A 21,283-nucleotide genomic window follows, 5' to 3' on the forward strand; every position below is an offset into this window, starting at 1 on the left:
CAGGGTCTGCTTTGCTTATCTGGTCTCGTGTAACAACCAGTTTTGTCAGTTAGCTCCATTCTTCTTTCTGGTTTTGTGATGCATATGCTGTAAAGTGGTAAATAGGTTATAACATTTTTATTTCTTCCATTTGTTCTCCTAAACGACTAATACATTTCACAGTTTCCTTCTGATATAATACATACATGGTAGCTGATTAGAGACATGTACACTAATTGCCTGAAAGCGTGATTATCGTATCTTTTCTATATAATGGAGATGAAAGTTTAAATTGCAGATCTTTGATTTGCTCATTATGGTTCCTATTACTCATTAAAAAAGTTGGAAGATGCACTCCTTAGTAATACATAGGGAATGATTAACTAAAGTCTCTGGCATTTAATCTGAGTGATAAAATGAGATGTGATAATCATCCTTTTTTTTTTTTTTTTCTTGAATATAATTAACCTCATTCCTTCAAAATCTTTAGATAATGCATCTTAAATGCCAGCACTTACTATTTAACATCATTTAAACTTGTCCAATATTCAAGTGGATATTGTGAAACTGAAAGATGGAGAGATTGTTCTGATTTTCGAGGGGAGAAACAAGGTACTCCCCAAAGTAACAGTGAATCGTCTCTAAGAGGTTTCTGTTTGTTCTGTTTATTAAGGAATATTACTCGTTTTAACTGTCAGTAAATGAAGGCTAAATGCTTAGTTACAAGGTGGAAAGTAAAGATACGTGGTGAATTCCAGTACTTGGATGCAGTAGTTGTAGATGCTTTTTTATTTTATGAAACAGAAGTTGAATTCTGTTGGAGTCCCAAAGTCATGTGATTGACTCACTAATTGCTTTGCAGTGCATCCATCCAATGCCTGCATTCATTCAGTCTTTGCAATGCTTGACAGTGTTTTACTTCTCGATTGTGCTCTGTTACTACTAAAGTCTTTGATTTTCTTCCCCATTCTTTGAGCTTCATAACCTGTCTCATGGCCTAGAGGGAAAATTCATTTAGCTTTAGGCTAAAAGCAGGCCAGACTTGAGCTTTACCCCAGCTGTTTCCTTTGCAGTGTGGTCCTTGTGCTGTGGGGCTTAATGGATATTCTTATGCCCCTTCCTTTCCATCTCATTCTCAGAAAGGGCTTGGGGAATAGTTCTGATAAGATTTCTCCTCCTTCAGCTACCCCTGCGTTTTAGTCTCTTCCCTCCCAGCAGTACACATTTTATGATATGAATAAAATGCACATTTACTCTTTCTTAGAGAAGGACGAGATTGAAAACTTCACCCCCCTTTTCTGATAGCTCAAGACATGCTTTCACTATAAGAAAAAGTCAGTGATATTTATTTGTGGATAGGTTTTTATCTTCAGAGATGTAGTCCTTCTAGCGTTTGTTATCAGGGTAGCTTTTTCATGTGTAACATCAAATCTGTTGTTTGGAAGAAACTGGAAGAAAGAGATGTGCAGGAAATTAAACAGTAATGATATCAGTGATTTTCCACTTTCCTTTGGAGATTGTTTTGCCTTCTACTTGGTAAGTTGTGTAACTTCTAAAATTGTTATTAAATATTGCCACTTGGCTTTTAAATGGTGCATATCCTGGAAGAAAGTTTTTTGCAGTCACGATAGCAGAATGAAAGGAGTAGAACTCAGAGTACAGCAGCAACAGTCTGATAGCACAGTACTGTGCCTTGTAGTATATAAATCCTGTCGTGAACAGAGACTTTGATTAAAGCTTTTGGTTACAGAATCTGAAAGAGTAGATTCTTCTCTTTTCAGCAGTATGTGAGCTTGGATAAGCTGCCCCTTTTTTCCAGACAGACATGTAAGTGCCTTGCAAGGATTCAAGTTAACCCCTAAGGTCAATGACTTTGATATGTTCTTGATGGCTTCTGTCTGTTTAAATAGTACCTCAATGGTGGGCTTTAGCAGTCTGCCCAAGTTGTCAGCAGTAGTGATGACACAGATCATTCCCATCATCAAGTGGGAAGAAGGCTTCTATATTTGAAGAAGCAAATGGAAGCATAAATGGAATGGACTTTCTTTCAGGTTTACTAACGAGGTCATGAAATAATCCTGTAAATAGGGTACCACTGAGTGGAAGTTAATTGTAATTAGGTTGAAGTAGTGATGAAAGTAAGACAAAAACCAACCTTTGAGAAAGCTGGAATCTCAGGACAAACTTTGCAAATCATGCTGGACATCTATTACTGGACTGCAGTAACAAGCCTGCTGCGTTACAGAGCCCTCAGGGTGATGTCCAAACCTACATGAAGAATTAATGCCTTGCAGAAGCCTCATTTAAGGGTGAAAGTGGTACCTAAATGATGCATAGAATAAGTGCTGTATCTCTGTGCTGAAGAGTCACACCTCAGGTAATAAGCATCATTTTATGGTAGCAGCTGAGGAGTAGAGAGACCTTTTGAAGCTAATGGGAATTTTGACATGTACCTCACTGTAAATGGCTTTAAATGCCTGCCACAGACTACTTATGTGGTCAGACTTGAAATAAATCAGCCTCTGGAAAACTATTTCCAAAAACAGTATGTTCAACAACCCATCAAAAAGAAGCACTAGAGGTGCTTAAAGTCAGCTGATCTGTAGCTGTTGTTTTTGGAAACAGTGGTGGAAACTCTGTGTATCTATTGTCAAATGTAGACAGCTTCTGAAAACCTTACTATGTACCGTTACCATAAATTGTAAGAATTATTTTGCTGTTGCCCTTATTACAAGTGGTAATGGTAATACGCTTTTGAAGCTTGTGCTTTCTGCAGAGCTCTTTTGACAGTCAGTGTTTCCAAGTTGATTGCTCTGTGTTGTTCACTACTGTCGAAGCTGTTTATAATCACAACTGAAGTGGTTAAGAAAACAGAAAACACCCTGTCTTTCCTTTTATAAACCCACATGTAAAAGTGATGCACAAGGTAATGATGAATCTCCAGCTAAGTAATCCATGTTTCAGTGCATGATACAGAAGCTACGTCTATATGGTAAATCCAACTGAATTTGGGAACATATGTATTCATCATAGTCTTGCTAATTAGTAAGAGTTACCTTGAAGGTGATCTGTGCTATCCACAACAACAACAAAAAAGATAATGAATGAGCACCCTATTGTAAATATAAGACAGTAGTTATTATACGAGACTTCCTTTCCTCCTCTCAGGAGTCCCTTCCTCCCTTAACCTAAGACTTCTATGGCAAAATAATAATTCTGACTTTATATGTCTTTCATGTTAGGCAGGATATTCCTGCAGACACTGTCCAATCTGATTTCCGTACAACCAATGCAGAAGTTGTTATGTTTTAATTTGCATCCAGCTGGTAGATGCAGTCTGCATGGAAGTATTTTGCATTCTGTGCAACTTCATAGTAGCCTGCTCTCTTGTTCAGCATTTTTCTTGGGCGGAAAATGAAAACCCTGACAAGCTTCCCTTTGAAAACTGATGTTTTATTTACTTTGGAGGGAAAATAGTATATTTGACTTTATTGCTTATTATTCCTAGAGAATATGCATTCTCCCATTCTTTTCTACCACTTCTGGTCTAAAATACTTTTCTTTTGGCCCTAAAATAGACTTATCACTCCTGCTTGCATCCATGCCTTGCTGTGAATTTGAGTGGAGGAAATATAATTTTCTCCAGTGTGTTCTTTAGTCTTCCTTCTACCCAACTTCAAAACATCCATTTGAGGACACTTTCTTTATTTTTAATATGGTAACCTTCTTAATAGCATTATATATCCTACAAAGTCATAATCGAAGTTCTGAATGAATTTTCCTTTTTCTGTGTTTAGTGCAACTCAGCAAGCTGCATGTGAGCCTTCTCGGGATTGAATTAGCCATTGGAGAGTATGGGTTTTTGTGTTCATTTTAACCTGTAAGCAGCACTCATTGATTTAATTTTCTGGTTCTTTCTATAAAATATATTCAGCTACTAGCAACACTACAGCGTAATGGTTATAAAGTTCAAGAAATCATTTTGTTTACTGCTACTGCAGGGATAGCAGCACTATCTACTCGAATGGCATCAGTGGAAGGGACAATAATTCAACAGGATTGTATAACCAACTGAACTCTGCCTTCTAGGTTAAATAAAAAATCAAAGTATGGCAAAGCACATCACATTGTCTCTCGTCTCTGTTTGTGTCTCGTGTGTTGGTATTTGCAGTGATGAAGCTCCAGGCAGCCAGTTGGTTACAGATAAATTTCACATTGACTGGGACTCAGTGCTTGTCAACTCTGATAATGTCATCATAGCTCGGTTTGATGGCAGAGGGAGTGGATTTCAAGGCCTCAAGATCCTACAGGAGGTCCACCGATGCTTGGGTTCAGTGGAAGTGAAGGACCAAATAGCAGCTGTAGAGTACGTATGTGCAAACTTTTCTTCTATTACGCTTCCACATTGATAAACATTTTTAATTGAAACTGCCCAGAATGCTTTGTTTGCACAATAGTTACCATTAGTGTTTATTTTTAATGCAGTTGCAGATTTTGAAATAATAGCCTTATAATTACAAAAACCAAGGTAAAGATCAGGGATGCTTGCTTTATGTTTGTGCTTCTCATTGGTGAAGCTCTCCATTTGGGAGAAGATGCCCTCTGAGCTAATTTCTATTTGTTCTAATTTGAATTTTCCTTAGGAAGATTTCTCACAGCAAAAATGGTAATGATTAACTACTTTTGTGTTGTAATATTTAAAATCTATATGATAGGATGCTGCTCTCATTCCCACCGCGGAATTCTCAAGTTATTGTACAATGCAACTGGAGTTATAGGGGTGTAAACGAGAGGAAAATTTGGGCAAAATGCCTTCTTATTTCTCATTTGAATCATCATTCTTTGACTGATGTAAATCTATCCAGCTACAGAAGGGAATCCTCTTTCTCTGTAGATGAGTCACACACAGGCTTGTCAACCATCTCTACTCAGGGTACAGAAATACAATAGGTTAATATCAAGGTCTGGATGGACATTTTCTAGGGTTCCTCAAGGGATGATAGGGGCAGGCTTAAAACCAGATATGTATTTTCTTTGAAAAGTATTAGTCTTTCAAACACTAAATGAGTAGTTATGGCATGGCAGACCTGGGCAATGGAGGTCTTCACATTTGTATTGGTCAGGAAACAGTTGTGCTGAGCAGAGCACTTCATCCTGCAAGTGTCCTAGTGACCTTTGCAGGAAGGGCAGTTGGGACCAGGCCACAGAAGATCTTGTGATATCTGAGCTCTGTTTAAATACTCTATGTTAAACTAAATGGCATCTGGCGTCTTTTTGGGTGCATTACACAGAAAAATTGGAGGGTGCTCTTAACCAGTACTGCAGTTTGTTTTTGTCTCTTCACAAGTGGATTTGGGCCTCAGGTTATTCTGTCACCATTGCTGATTAATTGCTTCGATGAGATAATTAATTATTTGATTCATTATCTAGACTTAGGAAGCTGCATTCATTTCACCTTCCTTTAGCTGTCTGCAGACTTGGCAGCTGATCAAAGAATGTCATTTAAACTCTAGTCAGTGGATGATCCTGACATTTCTAGCGGGCAGGTCTCCTGGGCTGAGGGAAGTGCCTGATGCAGGTGGGAAGAAAGGCTCTTTGAGAGTACTCTCTCCATGCTTTTGGCCAAGGAACAGATATAAGTGGGCAATTGAGGCAAATGCTCAAGTCCAGGTATCTAAAGTTAGGTGAGGTGAGTCCAACGCCACGTGTTTGCTGTACAGAGAAGGAATTTGAAATAAAATCACGTTTCCCATGGTAGTATCAATTTTATTGCTTTAATTTGTTCTTCTGCATTATCCACAAATATGGCAATTCCTCACAGTGCGAATAATTTTCTATATATAGTAGATTCACCAAAGTAAAAACAATATTTTTTTCTTTCCTTGCAGATCATTATTGAAACAGCCTTTCATTGATCCTAAGAGACTGAGCATATTTGGAAAGGTAATGTGCGAAAACCAGTGGGGTGTATTATCATGATTCTTTAAGAGAATATTATCAGTTCATAAAAAGTACATTTATGTCTTTTCCTATTAAAAAAGTTCCAGTTGTTATAAGAAGTGTGTGTGTGTGTAGGGGATGAACTGCCACAATTTACTTTATATTGTTATTTTTTTTTCCTTCTCAGAATAGGTATTTGAGGTTAATTAGGTTGATTTTATGTTCCTTCAGTATTTGCTTTCCAGAACCTGCAGGAGAGAGCGTTGCTTTCTGCTTTCATTAGAAATTGTTAATATGCGCTTAGTGTCTTAAACGCTTCGAGCTGCAGTTAAATTGACTGTTTCTTTCTAATACAACTTTTATATCCAGATATACTACTGTCTGCCTCTATTTTCAATAGAAGATTCAACAGTTTCCTAAAAGTGATGTGGCAAGCCACAGTTATCACAGAGCACACATGTAAATATAGCTCTGCTGATCTGACAAAGGCTAAACTGATTGTTTGTTTTTTTTCCTCTACAAAGTGTTATTGATGATTGCATACCTGCATTTGTTTTCTGAAAGAAGGAGAAATTAGAAGTGTAAATGTGTGCAGGCAAAGAGCAAGAGCTGGGGGTTTGATAAGCTTCAGCACTGCTTTGAATTCAAGGACATTTACCCTTTCCTAGGAGAATTAAGCCAAGCTCTTAATGAATATATGTTATAAATAATAAACAACGTGGCAATAGCTGTCCTAGGACAAAAACTGTGCTTTGAAGCTACTGGAAAAGATACAAGCAGAATATTAAACAACAGAGAACGCAGACAGCACTGAGGCAGAGAAAAGTTGATGTTCTTCTAAATTCTTTGAATCACAAAAGGTATTGCTGCCCACTTAAAAAGAATCTTCTTGACTTAAATCTACTCCTGCATATGGACAGTGCTGGGCTGCTCTTGGCCTCCTGGTCTGAAATTGCTGTGGGAGAGAGGATAGCCCAGGCAGTCAGGTTCCCAAAAGCCTTACTTTCTTTCTTTGGTTCTGGCTGCTTGTTTTGGTTGTTCCCCTCCCCAACTATTTCTCAGATCTGTTATTAACTGTATGTCTGTTGTTAGGGCTACGGTGGCTACATTGCATCCATGATTCTGAAATCTAGTGAGAGGCTTTTCAAATGTGGAGCTGTGGTGGCACCAATTACAGACATGAAGTTATACGGTGAGTATTCCCCACCTTTCACCTTCGGGATATCTTTAATTCGTCATAACAACTGGGAGATAATGGAGCAATATCAGCTGAGTCTCACCTCACTTTAAATGAAAGCTGAGCTCATATGGGGGGATGGTCTCCCAAAACACAAAACAGATACATTTTTGCTAACACCACAGATGTTTGTCAAAGGGGTTCTGTTTTCCATTTCCCCACAGAACCCATATATCTGCCTGAGTCACAAATGAAGCTTTTAAAGTTACTGGTAGAATTCCTTAGGATATCAAGCACATCGTCATTCACTTACAGGATATTGGGTTCTGTCTATGAAGCATTGGGCGCAGGTGATGGAATGTGGGCTGTGATGCACAGGAGATCAGATCACGTTGGTGTTTTAATGGATTCTGGTTTTTAAAAGAGCACCTTGTGTTCTACTTCATGCCATAAATAGCTTCTTTTCAATGTAAGTCAGAGCTGAGGGATTTTAAAATAGAACAAGTTTTGATGAATTCACAAGGGTTTATTGTTGTTGATTGTTATTGTTTATTGTTCTTTTTCTTACTTTCACAGCATCAGCTTTTTCAGAAAGGTACCTTGGTATTCCATCAAAAGAGGAAAATACCTATCAGGTAAGTTACCATAAAAAGGTAACTCAAAATGGTAGTTTTGCTTTCAGAATACACTTACACTTCTGTGTGTGTTTGTTTACTAGGCATCCAGTGTATTACACAATCTTCATGGTTTAAAAGAAGCAAATATGCTAATAGTTCATGGGACAGCTGACAGTAAGTATTCACAGATGCAATTGCATTTGGAGTCAGAGGTTTTAACAGGCAGAGGAGGCTAACACCCAGTAAGACCATTTGGAGTTACATTACTCCTCTGATAGGATCCTTGATATTCTGTTTCAGTTATTGCTTCTTTGCTGAATACTTGTACCTTTTAGGTGCTGTATGCTGTAATTTGTTTAAATCTTGTGGAGTACCGTCTTGCTAGTGAGTTATTTTGTGGATTATTAATGGAAAAATATACACTTTAAGTGGTTGTTAAATTCATAGAGATTCTGCAGCTGAGGAAAGAGATGTCAGTATGTTTGGTGAAGCAAGGTACCAAATGTGGAGTTAAATTCAGCTAATTAATTATAAGGTAGTGCTAAAGCATCCGAAGCCAGAGCTACAGGGTTCTTTATAATAGCACCAATAGTTTCATCAGTAGCTTAAGACAAAGAGTAAATAAATCAAAGTAACTTAAAGCACTGTAAATGGAATTGTAGGATGCATCAATCAAGAGAGATTTTATAGCTCTAGATTAAAATGTACCTACAGTGTATTTTTCTGAGCTTTCCTATCGGACGTGTAGCTAAAGAATGTTCTTTGATGCAGCACAAATGATAGAATTGGGATTCTGATGGCTGGCTGAGCAGCACAGGGTATTCAGCACTGTGGCTGTGATTGCTGCTGCCCTTACTTAATATCACATCTAGTGACACTGCCCAGCCCACTCACAGCACTCTGAAGGGGGAGAACACAGTAATAAAATTGCCAGTTTTCACTACACAAAGATTAAGTGGTTGATATGTTGCAGGAAGCCCATTACCTGAAGAAGTATGGGCTGTAACAACCTTGTGCAAGCAGTAGAAAATCCAATGTGCTTTCCTTTGACGCAATTATAAACTGTCACGATGTTCAAACAGAATGGTTTTACACACCTCTGATCTATCTCGGTGTGTGTAAATCAAGGGGAGTCCTTGCACAGTGCCAGTTCAGCACAGCTTTCCTAGGTCCCAGTTTCTTATCCAGAGCCCTGTTGTTAGGTGCAGTGTGGCTTTTGCTGGGTGGGCTCTGCATTTCTGGGCTACTCCGCTCAGTTCTGGCAATGACAAAGACTGGCGATGTTTTCAGACAAAGCTATTTAACAGATAAACATTTTATATGACCTCATTTTTTCTAATGATATCCAAATGTTGTCTTGCAGCTAAAGTCCACTTCCAGCATTCAGCTGAACTAATTAAGCATCTAATAAAAGCTGGAGTTAATTACACTATGCAGGTATGTACAGCTGTGGCACCTCTAGCGAACACAAATCAACGTTTAACCTCAAATTGCTATTTCTACAGAGAAAGACACTCCTAACTACAGCACTGGTATCTTACACCGGTATTGTGACTGTTCACAGCTAGAACATTGTTTCATCCCAATTTATTACTGCTATTATGGACTTCATTAACCTTGGTTTGTTTCTCTCAGCTCTTTTCCCTCTACTAAGTGCTTTATTGTCCAGGCACACTTCTCAGAATATGCAAAATCTTGTTCAGCCTCACTTGGGAGAATCTCACTTGAGATAAAACTTCCCATACCACCTGTGAGAGAAAAATGGTGGGCTTTAAATGAGATGGGAGGCCAATTAAAAATATGAATAAAATGATTTTTCACAGAAGGCCTAGAATGTTGGATATTGGGAAATAGAACTTCTTAGGAAAGAGTGGCGATGCACTGGAGCAGGCTGCCCAGGGAGGTGATACAGTCACCATCCCTGGAGGTGTTCAAGAACTGTGGATGTGTGGGACTGAGGGACATGCTCAGTGAGAATGGTGGGGGTACGTTGGGGTTGGACTTGAGGGTCTTAGTGGTCTGTTCCAACCTTAATAATTGTATGAATCTAGGATATTACGAAGTATCTAAAAATACAAGGCAGTTGGGCCTTGTTGATGGTAAGATCTGAGTGCCTGGGCACCTTTGAAAATGGCAGAAAAGTGAACTGTTATAAGCATAGGGACTGTGGATATAAATTTGCTCTCTACTGCAGAGCTCACTGCAGTTGTTTTCTCTTTCATTCCAAATTCCAAGAGAATGGATTTTGCTTTGAGTTTTATTAGCTTTACTTTTTGCTATAAAACTAATGTTATCGTCCTGTTGTCGTCTAAAACATTTTGAAGATCAGGGAAAGAAAATTAGAACCCTAAATATTTGAAAGGCCTTTGAGAAACTATTTGCTCTTCTCCTTTTTCCTCTGCTAGATCTACCCGGATGAAGGTCATAACATTGCTTCTGAGAAAAGCAAATATCACCTTTACAGCACAATCCTTGGGTTTTTTAGTGCTTGTTTAAAGGAGGAGACACCAATTTTACCACAGGAACCTGAAGAGGACGAATAAGAAAGCCTATTTGAGTAGTACTGAAGGGGACTTACTTTGCGGCTCAATAAAACCTTAAATAAAAGTGACTGTGAGATTGCAGATTCTGCAGAAGCTCAAGGGCAGCTAAAGGATATCACAGCGGAACAGCACATTTACAGACAATGAGCTAATAAACTGGAATTCGACTAGAAAGTCCAGACACATTACCAAGGGACAAAACCTTTACCTTTGTGGAAGGTCAACAGTTGGTTACAGTTTCCTGGAAGGACTTAGTTTTGCTTAAATGTAGGGCTAGTGCATGTTTGTTATGTTAAGCCTCACTGTTGGTTCTGTAAGTGGTTGCTCGTTTTTAATTTAAATACACATCTTTATTCATCTTTGCATAATGCACAACCTATCGTAAGTATTATGGCCACTAATATTTTAAAAGGTGAGCTGCAATCTAACACTTCACTGTAATGTTACAATAAGTGCAATTCTTCTGCTGTCTATTACCCACAAGAAACCACAAAGATAATAAAGGGCACGATATTTTCTCTAGTTTCTTCTCCAAGGGGATATATTGTCTGTTGCAGTACGTACACCGATATTGAAAATGATTTTCTTTTTCCAATTTCGGCGTCTCCTATTACTACTATACCCACTAGTAACCACTGAGGAATTATTTGGTAGTGTATTCCTGGTCTTTATGTATATACTCAAGATTCCCTAAGCAGAAAACATTTCCAAGCTTGAAGAATATTTTTTGAGACACAATTAACAGCTGTATTCAACATCTGCAGTTGAAATCCTTCTATGTTCAACACCTGCAGTTGAAATCCTTCCCCAGTCCAAAATGTATCCATTGTTTCCTTGAAGTATATTTGAGTTGTGTTTTGATATTGTTTATAGTAATTGATAGTTTTGCTGGTTACACTCTGATTTTAGAATATGCTACTTTGTCACCTGTAAATTAGAAACATAAATATTATAGTTTCAGATAAAGAAAATTTATTTACAACGTATAATGCCACTGAGTAATAATTTACTCTTCAAATGAAAAAGTATTTTGTATAGTGCATGTTCCTTTCTTCCATCTGGTCTCAGATAAGTTCCCCAAGGTGGCCGTATAGCTAGAATGCTCCATACATTCTTATTGCAGGGCTACTCATTACATCTCTTGCGTCCGGATCCAGCTTCTGCAACATCTCAAGGAAATGAAATGTTTTTCACTCAAGGAAAAGGAAGATACTGACAAGTGAAATTATATCAGTTCAGAGGGTGAACCTTCCCATACATCCGTTTATTTCCCAAGGTGAGTTCCAGCAGTAGAAAATGGATCTATGAAATAAACGAGGCAGCCAGTTTGGATTTGCAGAGCGTTACTTCCAATCACTGAAATCAAGTTCGGTGTTGTCTTAATTTGAGGTCTCTTTGGGAAGGTGTGTGAAACTCTTGACATGCTATGAGAATAGCTATAATTTCTTTTCTTTCTGGATATGTTCCAGATGCTTTTCTACCCAGTTTCATTTTGTGTGTGTATGTGAAATTAGAAAGCAAGAACCTTCTGGAAGGTAACTTACAGAATTTAAGTTGCAAAGTTCTGCATCTTTAATGAAAAAAAAATAGAAATTATCTGTAAAATAATCAAAAATCACCTGAAGCTTTCTACTTGTTTTTTGTTGTTGTTTTTTTCCTTCTAGATTATTTTCTTCAACTTAGCATTTTTTATGGCGCAAATAATTAATCTGACTGAAAGATATGGTTTTATGGTGCCCTGAAAAGTCTCTGTCTTTTAATGTTTAGTATTTCTCTTGTTTCATTAGTAATGCTTAATTGTTTTTAATATGTGAGGACAACTTGTCTGGATCCTGGTGTCACCTCATAGTGTGGCTCTGCTTTGTACGCAGTACATATGTTGAGTATTATCATAAGGCCATATAAAAAGAACAAGAAAAGAGTTTTTTTTTAAGATGAAGTTTTGCAAGTCTTGTTTTTTTACTAGGAGAACGACTTTTTGCTGTCTAATATTGACTGAGACTTCTGGATTGTGATTTTCTAAATTAAACACCATACTTAATGAATTCACTTGACAGCACTGATGACTTTTGTAACCAAGCAGTGTGGAGGAGGTCCTAATATGGTGGGACACCATGGGATGTTTTTCCCAGTTTCAGCTAAATGTGCACAAAGGAGCACGATCTGCCTGCACGTGATGAGTGTGCTACGTGCCCAGACTCTCTGAGAAGGTCTGTTATCAATAGTGTTGATTGGGGCACATAGCACAGAAATACCATGTGAAGTGTAGATTTTTCTGTAGTTTTACCCATTGTTAAGCACTGTGATACTGTTTAGGACTGAAAAGGTACTCTGATTCAGCTTTCCTTATGATATGACATTTGCTAGACTAGACCTAGTAATTTATGGAAACCTAGAGAATCAGCGTATCTCTTCGCTGCTTGCTAGAGCTTATCTGATGTTCTTGATTTTTCTGTTCTTTTTCTGCTGTTGGGACTCACAGAATCTATGAAAACTGTAGGTCATATTGAAGCTTCAGTTATACTGCAAAATCAGTTGTACCTGTACATCAGTTGGAATATATATTCAGTATTTGAATCTTTTAGAAAAGGTATTTATGAATTAGTTTGATGAATGTTTACTACACTTTCCTGTAACCAACTGCTTGATATTCTGGCATATGTAGATTCACCAGTATCTGAAAATGAAGGTGATAACCTCTGTTCTCTCAGTTCTGGCACTTATTTCAAGCGTGAAGTTGGGTTTATTTAGTTGAGAAATTGTGCTTTTCAAGACAGAAGAATGCTTGTATTTGATCTGAAGCCAAAGATTCTCCATGGAAACTCTGGAGTTTTGAGTGTTGGCTCCTGTAATAAAATGCAGGGGATGCAAGGTGTGAGCTGGTATTCCTCCTTACAGTTCTGTTAGATGTTACTGAAGAAACTGGAGCAAAGAGAAGACTGGCCCAGAGAGACTGAACTCAAGTTTCTTTTGAACAGCCTGAAAACACATAGGTAAGATACAGTGCTCTGAGCACTTTTTGTTTACCTCAGGTAAGTTCTGTTGCCTCTGGGGAAGGAAGAACCTCACTGGTATTAAATACTGGTACATCTGCTGCAAAGCATCCTTCAGCACTATTAAGATCACTCTTCTTTTTCCCTCTGAATGACTTCAAGAGTGCTTCTGATGATTGGGATCTCATGGGATGTGGCAGCTTCCAAGGTATCTGGATCTTTGAAAAGAATAGAAAGAGGTAGAAAGGTGGTAGGTGGATTGCAGATGGTGGTGATTCACTCACCAGGGTGTAACACAGATGCTTCCTACAAACCTGCTTGCAAAATTCTGCAGTGGTAAGTAAAATAAATGTCTGTTTATATTCTTTTCACCCACCAGAAAATGAGGGTGCTGTTAGGTTGAGTTGCTTGGCTCTTTGGATAGAATTAAGGAAATTAAAAACCACATGAGTGTATGAGATCCAAATTTTCCATTAAAGTTGTAACTGGACTTCTTGCCTGTGTAATTAGTTTAGAAATCCAATATCCTACCTTTTCATAAATCTAACTCGACTTCAACAAAATTGATTTTGCAATGACTGTATCCCACGAGGACATGAATGATACATTCATTCATACAATCCTTCTTAATTAAAACATCCCGCAAAGTGTCAACAGCCCAATTTTAGATTTGATGAGCACAAAAAGCCAAAAAATAAAAAGAAAAGTTTCTGATCAATAAAACCTGCAAAGGGATTGTGACTGTTGGGAAAATGCTTGGGAACTATTTCCCTGAGGAAAGTGATTAGAAGAATGTGTTTTGATAGAATGTATTTTGTGTATTAAGATCCAGGTACAGCTGTCAGGTTAGATGCTGACCTCTGGCAGTTGTCCAGAGGACTAAGGAAGATGGAAGGTATGGATAGTCCTGTCCTATACCCAGTGCTGAGCCTTTCTCTAAAGGATCTATTTCTTTTCCTGGCTCATACGACGAAAGAAGAATTACATGATTTCTTACGGACTTTTAGTCTTGCATTTAATTTTTATTTGCATCCTACGTTTCCGATAGTCATAAAATAGAAATTGTTAAATATAATTCCACACTTCAAATAGGCGGTTGCTGTGAAATATTTTTATCTGAAAGACATTGCAAATTGCTATATTTAAAGCTATTTACGTTGTCAAGCTAACTCTTCTTTCTTTTTAGTTATACTAAGCAGTACATTTTTTAGGCTAATGGATTGATATTTTTTTATATTGGAATGGAAATTGTACAGAGGAGCTTATCTGCTTCTATAAGAGTTGCTTGTAAAAGTGCAATGACAATGAATGCTAGCAATGTATTTGCAGGGGTTTTGTAGAGCATTATACGAGAAATCCACATTACCCCAGGGAAGCCGAGGACCACAACTGAAACAACAAGATCATTTGTGGTGTAATCAGAATTAAGTGAGGTAGAAGAAAAAGCGGTGTGGAAAATTGAATGAAGCAGAACTTTCAGGCTTAAAGGGAGCACGTGGTGAAGTATATCAAGAGTTGTCACTTCATTTTATCCTTTAGTTTTGGGTTCAGTAACTTGTTTCTGAGCTGGAGGCAAGGCAGAGGTTGGGTTTTTCTGTTCAGAAAGCCTGTGTGATAATCACTGTGTAGTATTGCAATTTTGATGAATAAGCAATGGAGTCAGCTTGAGGACATAAAAATAATTGAGTGATAAGCATCCACTTTTTTGGCCAAGAGGTTTTTAATTCCATCTGCAGAACTAACTTTGTCAATTGACGTGTTTCAGCATCTATCAGTCTTTGTTCTTCCGTAACTGCTATGGTGTGAGTATGGCACCTGGGAAGGTAAGAGAGCACACTTCAGAGGTGCTGTTGCAGAAAAAGCTTCTCTATAGCACTGGTGCAGCTGCTGATTATGGATGCTGCACTGCATTTGCTTTTTGTCCCAATTAACCTGCCACCTTTTGCAAAATGAAGCTTGTACAAATGTTTCCGTGCATGACTACCAAATGTCATTGCGTCTCAGTGCACTCAACAGAGGGTTGGCTGTTTTACATCTTCTTTGTTAGGGCATAAAATTGATTACTTATACATTATTAGAGCAAGTTCATCAATTTACTGCTATAATAAAATTGCAGTTGAATGTATTTTAAAATGTTCTATGTGAAAAAAGTGTATATAGTTGGACATTGTTGAATTGCAGGAATATGAACTGGGAAGAGAGCAAAAACTGGAAGCTGCTCAAAGCATTTAATGATCATGTTAACATTCCTGATAGTAAACGACAAGGTAATTTAGGGGGAAAAATAAGACAACAAAAGTAGTTTAAGCAATTATAATGTCACGAAAGTGAAAAAATACATCCAAATGGAGGACAGGTACATCTCAGACTATCCAAGTAAACTGGTTACTCAGATTATCAGTGTCTCTTTAAGTATCTCTAACTATGTAGTATAACATAGGAATTGGCACATGTAACTGTTCAAAGCTATGCAGAGAATTATAAACTCCACTGGGCAATGAAGGAATGTATCTACAGGTGTTACAGGTGCCATGGCTACAGAATATATTAAAAGGGCTGAGGAAAAATACCACAAGGATTTAGTTTTTGTTTTTTCCACAGTTGCTTCTCTGTAAAAAACTTGCACCATGCCTAAATTTCTAGAGAGGAAACTATGGAGTGGAAGGTTGTACTTGGCTTATTATATATTAATGCGTTAATAAGAACTAGCAGTAGAATTGGTTGGATGATCACGCAGTGAGGCTGATCGGTAGCTGGTGATCCAGTTCTGTTACTGTGTTGTGATGCCTCTGGATGAAAAGATGTTGGTGCTTCCATGTGATAATGTCTGCTGTATTTGGATGTGCCTGCTTGGTGTCTTGGTTTTCCGGAGAGCTCTGGGATTTGGGTGTAGAAGAAAGGACTTGCTTACACAGAGGCAGTGAAATTGGAAGGATATCTTTTATTTTGAAGCTTTTGCTCTGAGGAAATACCTATTCTGTTCCAAGTCATATGTTCATACATGGATGAAAAGGTCAAGTGGCCAGACATCTGGTGTACAAATCCATGTGTTTGTTAGTCACTGGGCTTTCAAATGGCAATCTGTTGAAAGGCTGCAAGAAGAGTAGCAAGTCAACAGGAGTCAATGGCAGCATTTGGCGCTATTGGAACTTGAGACTCTGGTGTGGGTACCCAATCTCTGGATTAAAGCTGGAGCCTGGAATGGGGGGCTCCAAGGCATTAAGGAAAAAAAAAAAAAAAAGAAGGAAAAAAAAAAAAAAAAGCCAACAGAGCTCACAAAGCATTAATGTTAACGTTTCTCAATATGATTGCACTCAAAACACATTCATGCAGAAATTATCCCTTCCTCACTGATTGCCTTGACATCTTGGCAGTTGCATTTCTGCATGATAATAACAGCTATGTCTCCTTTCTGAGTCTCCTCTTCAGCAAGACAGCAAAGTTTAGCAAGGTAAAAGGAGTTATGTGCAAATACTTGTCCTCCCACTCCTCTGTTAACCTCACTGAGCATTGTGCCTACGTGTTCTGCTGGGATGATCAGCTGCAGCCCAGGTTTGCGCTGGTGGTTCAGTAAGCATGAGTCCTGCTGCACGGCGCTATGGAAAGTCTTGTAGCAGCTCTGAGGATAAATGTGCAGCCAGTCCGTATCTTCCCTTTGCCTTCAGTGGGTTTATATCAGGCTTGTCGTGCTCTAAAAAAACCCCATCTACCTGCTATATGTTTTTCCCCAAAGTCTGAATGTGCCAGAGGTTTGGGATTTTATTGTGCTGCACTTGAGTGGAACTTGGACAAACTCGGATGGGGATTTTGGATGTTAATGGGCACTATATTGTTCTCTCCCACTGGAAATGCTTGATGTGAGACCATAGGTTCTCACATGGCTTATTCTCTTTGGAGTGGGGGAGACCTGCTGTGTGTTGTGCGTGCTCTTTCTACCAGAATGAAAATACAGAGTGGGAATACCAGTCTCATTTACCTAATTGCAAATAAACTCTGTAGTTGAATGGTAAGGGTTCAAGCCTACATTTGAAACAGGCTGCCCAGGGAGGTGGTAGGGTCACCATCCCAGAAGGTGTTCAAGAACCATAGTGATGTGGCACTGAGGTACATGATTAATGGGCATGGTGGAGGTGGGCTGGGGTTGGGGTTGGACTTGGGGATCTTTAATTGTCTTTTCCAACCTTAATGATTCTGTGATTCTGTGATTCTGTGACAAGGGTACTGTATCCAGTGAAATAGAAAACATAGCTCAGCTTGGAAGAGCAGAGAGCTTACAATACATAGATGCGAATGTCACATTTATTTTTGACATTTTACGTCATAAACCTCTGAGAACCTGACCACTTGGATTTCTCTTTGGCCACCTACAAAACAAAGCCTAGACACTCAGTGCTGTTAGAAAGCTCACCTGTAAGTAAATAAATAAGAGTAATTTATTTACCTTAAATACTTAGGGGTATGTAAATTCACCAGAGCTACTTCAGTTGAACTGACAGTTTTTGTTGGGACAGGGGCAAAGGGATCGAGCAATATAAACTGTCAGTACTCTATGCATGGTTAAATAATTATCTGTATTGATTCCTAGAGCATTTATTTTCGGCAGAAGTGTGGTGTGTTACTGCTGCTGACTCTGTTTTATCAAGGTGTGGGATTAAGGAGGAGGCAAAGCATCCTGCTGACTTGCTGTTCCCAGCTGAACACCTCCTTCTGGATGGCTGGTGAAACTGGGATGTGGGATGTATGTGAAATACACTGAGGTTTTCTCCTGATTGACGAGAAGCCATCCTCGCAGAACACTGTGTAGAACAGCAAACATCTGACAGGAGATCACAAGGAAGAATAAACAGATATCATGGAAAGTAAGTAGCCCAGAAAAACATGGTTTATGGACAAAATATTCTTTGCCTTTAGTGGCTGCATCCAGTGTCTTTCATGGCTACTCTTTGTTTTAATGTGTTGTGTTGAAAATATAGCATAGGCTCACTGGGATGGAAAAGTAACTGCCTAATTTTTTCTCTTCTTCCTGCTTTTGTTCCTCTCCCTACTCCCGTTTAGTAGTGAGAAGTACGTTCCTTTATGTTTCACATTACTTGTCCTCATGGGGCAGACAGGTTGTGGCTATCAGAAAGCTTTGATTTTCCATCTCTTTGCCCCTAAATGCAGCTCTCGCCGGCGAGATGTGAGCAGGAAAATTAATCAGGACTATGAATGCCTAAATGCTGGAAAAAAAGGGCCTGCTCTCTTCTCATTACCCACAGTAGAAGGGAACTGAACCTCAAGCAGACAAGGCTGGTGCAGTAAACTGTCCAAACTCCTGGTTTTCTCTATAGAGTCATCCTCAGAGGGTCTCATCTCAGACTGCATCCAATGCAAAGAGCAGTAAACAGTAAATAAGGTATTTTTAAATAAGGTTTTAGATAACATTAGGAACCTTAGTAAGAAAAAAGTTTGTCTGTGTGGAGAGAGTCAAATCCTGTCCTCAACTGTGCATCTCTGGTCCCTCTCACATCCAGGCTTTGCTCATTTCTTCATATGTACTCTTGGGAGTCTTGTGAATTAGAAGTATTTTCTTTACTCTCCTGCTCATCTAAAATATTCTCTCAAGCAGTTAATAATGAGTATTTGTTTATGTTTTGACTATCACAGTTTATAACATTTGAATTCTTCAGAGGACGGGTAAAGCTTTTTCCTCAGCGCAGTGAATAATGGAAACCTAATAGCGTAAATTAAATGAGATGTGGAAAGTTTATCTTTTGTTTTGTGAAACTTCATTTGCGGTGGCTGACTTAGTTCATTTTGGATGTTGATAGAATGTCTTATTCAATCTTTGAAACAAAATGCATTTCTTAATCATTTATCAGAAGTGTCTGTTGCAATGCACAACATCCGTTTTGGTGGAAGATGCTGCTGTCAAAGGGAAAAGCTCAGGTTAAGTTTCTGGTTTGATTTTGGCTTGGATTACACGTGTATAGAGCCATCTGTGGAATTACTCTGGTTTTGTACTGTTACTCACAAGGTAAGGCTGCATGAATCTACTTGCAGATGTCATATGATGTTGAGGGTACTTTATCTTGCTGGAATGATTGCTGCATATGTAAGTACTGCAGGTCACCATCTGACCCATCAAACCTTACTCTTTCCTTTTGGGTCAGATTGGATTTTACAGTTGTATTCCTATCCCAGATCTATTACTTAAGTTCCTCTTCCCATTTCCTTCCAGTTTGATCAAGTCAGACATTACTAAAATGTACAGAGACTGAGAATTGTGGAGTGTGGAACATTCTTAAAGACTCAAGTGAAAGGACTTTGTTAAATATTCATATGTATATAATATGTGTGTATATATATATATATATATGTAAAAAACAGCTAGGATGACAACAGAAAGATAGAATGTACATCTCCAAGTTATTTGACTTAATTAGCATTGTTATCTGTCTTTAGCATGAACAACTGTACTTGAACGTGTAGTAAAGAAAGCATTTTACAATCTTCCTGATGTCCTTTTGTTTGCTGGTTGGTTTTATTTGACCTTTGAAGCTGGGAACTGTCATCTGTTCCAACTTGTTGACTTGCTGACAACCTACCCCTAGGAAAGGACAAGAATAGGAAGAGGACTGAGCGTCATGGATGGCTCTTTTTTGGGCATTTAATTATGATTTTTCAGCTGAGATATCTAAATCAACTGCTCATTATTTCAAGGAAGCAGCAAGAGAATGGGAACAGAACCTCTAATTCTGATCTTTCTGAAGGAACTCTGGTTATCAGGCTGTGTAACCTCTGTTTTTTTGTTTTTAAATTTATCCTTACAGACTTCACAGAGTAATGCTGTTTAAACCCTTATGTGCTGTCAGCTGTTTATTTTTGAAGTATCCCTAAGTTTTATTGTCTCACTGCAGAGGAAAAAAATAAGAAGATTCTCACTCGTGAAGGTAAAAATTTATAAAATCTCTCCTTTCTTCTCAGTGCTTGCTGTAAATTTCACAGTTAGGCATATTTTGTCACATCCTCTCTAATTTAGCAGTTGGTGGCTGCCAGCTGTTGGGGACTTAGTGAATAATACATAGAAATAAGCGTTCCAGAGGAATATAAGTTCCCTGTTTCCTAGGAAGATGCAAGTACAGCTCACAGTCTTTTAACTCATGCTCAATATTTTTCACCGATTTTATTTTCCCTTCCTGGGTGGTTAATGGAAATAAAGGAAAATCAAAGTGTAGTGCTCAGCCGTGAGCCCTGAAATAAGTTTTTGACCACTCACTGGAGGTAAGCGCAAATGTGCTTGCTGAAGGAACCTGGCCCAAGAGGTATGATACATAAGCATAGTCATGAGAATGAATTAGTGCATTTATATGTAAAATGTACACAACTGTAAGCAAAGCTCGGTCACTCAGGAGCTCCTGGTAAACAAACACCCATATGTTGTCCAGAATTGATTTGCATATTCAGGAACAGATCAATGAGTGACGTTTTAAGTTTTCCTCACCTCTAGGACTGACAAAACTATCCGGCTATGACACAAACATAGAATGAAGCATATAGGGTGTGCGGCATCATCTATGCTTTGGTATTCGACTGTCAGGCGCAGGAGACCACCACAGCTCTCTTATGGGGACCAGTGTCAGGAAAAGTGGTGGCACACAGGGCTGCAAGTGTTTCAGAAGCACAGGCTGTTGTTTCCAACAGGATAAATCTTCTGTGATGTGAAGTCACCGTACTGTGCACTGACTCAAGAAGAATCATATGGAGGGAGAATCTGCTGTAGCATTCTGAATGCAAACCACCAGTAAATGCTGACTGGTTTAGACTGCAGTGTGTGATGTCACGTGCATGACATGCACGTGAGCTGTGGCCTTTTTTAATTATAATATGTGTGGATGTGAGCAGGTGTTTGAAATGTCATTGATCCATCTTTGGCTGTGGTCCAACTTGCAGCTCCAAGCTGCTTGTGCTGTGTGTGGCGTGTAAGTCCTGCAGTGTTGTCTTTCTGAGATGGGTGGGATCCTACAGGGAATCATTAGTGCTGTTTGTACAGAA

General features: G+C 38.7%; 1 protein-coding gene across 2 annotated transcripts in view; it reads left to right on the forward strand.

The window, feature by feature from the left end:
• DPP10 (dipeptidyl peptidase like 10) overlaps window positions 1-10,796 on the forward strand; it is a 279,753-nt gene extending 268,957 nt beyond the window's left edge. For both annotated transcript variants that reach the window (XM_072341152.1, XM_072341151.1), the window contains exons 20-26: window positions 4,151-4,345; window positions 5,868-5,922; window positions 7,012-7,111; window positions 7,673-7,731; window positions 7,815-7,887; window positions 9,077-9,150; window positions 10,119-10,796. In XM_072341152.1, the coding sequence (XP_072197253.1) occupies window positions 4,151-4,345; window positions 5,868-5,922; window positions 7,012-7,111; window positions 7,673-7,731; window positions 7,815-7,887; window positions 9,077-9,150; window positions 10,119-10,256 (694 nt within the window). In that variant the 3' untranslated portion in view covers window positions 10,257-10,796. The remainder of the gene's footprint in view (window positions 1-4,150; window positions 4,346-5,867; window positions 5,923-7,011; window positions 7,112-7,672; window positions 7,732-7,814; window positions 7,888-9,076; window positions 9,151-10,118) is intronic.
• The last annotated feature ends 10,487 nt before the right edge of the window (window positions 10,797-21,283 follow it).

Source organism: Excalfactoria chinensis, chromosome 7 (genome assembly GCF_039878825.1).
Source record: "Excalfactoria chinensis isolate bCotChi1 chromosome 7, bCotChi1.hap2, whole genome shotgun sequence".
In the NCBI taxonomy this organism is placed as follows: Eukaryota; Metazoa; Chordata; class Aves; order Galliformes; family Phasianidae; genus Excalfactoria; species Excalfactoria chinensis.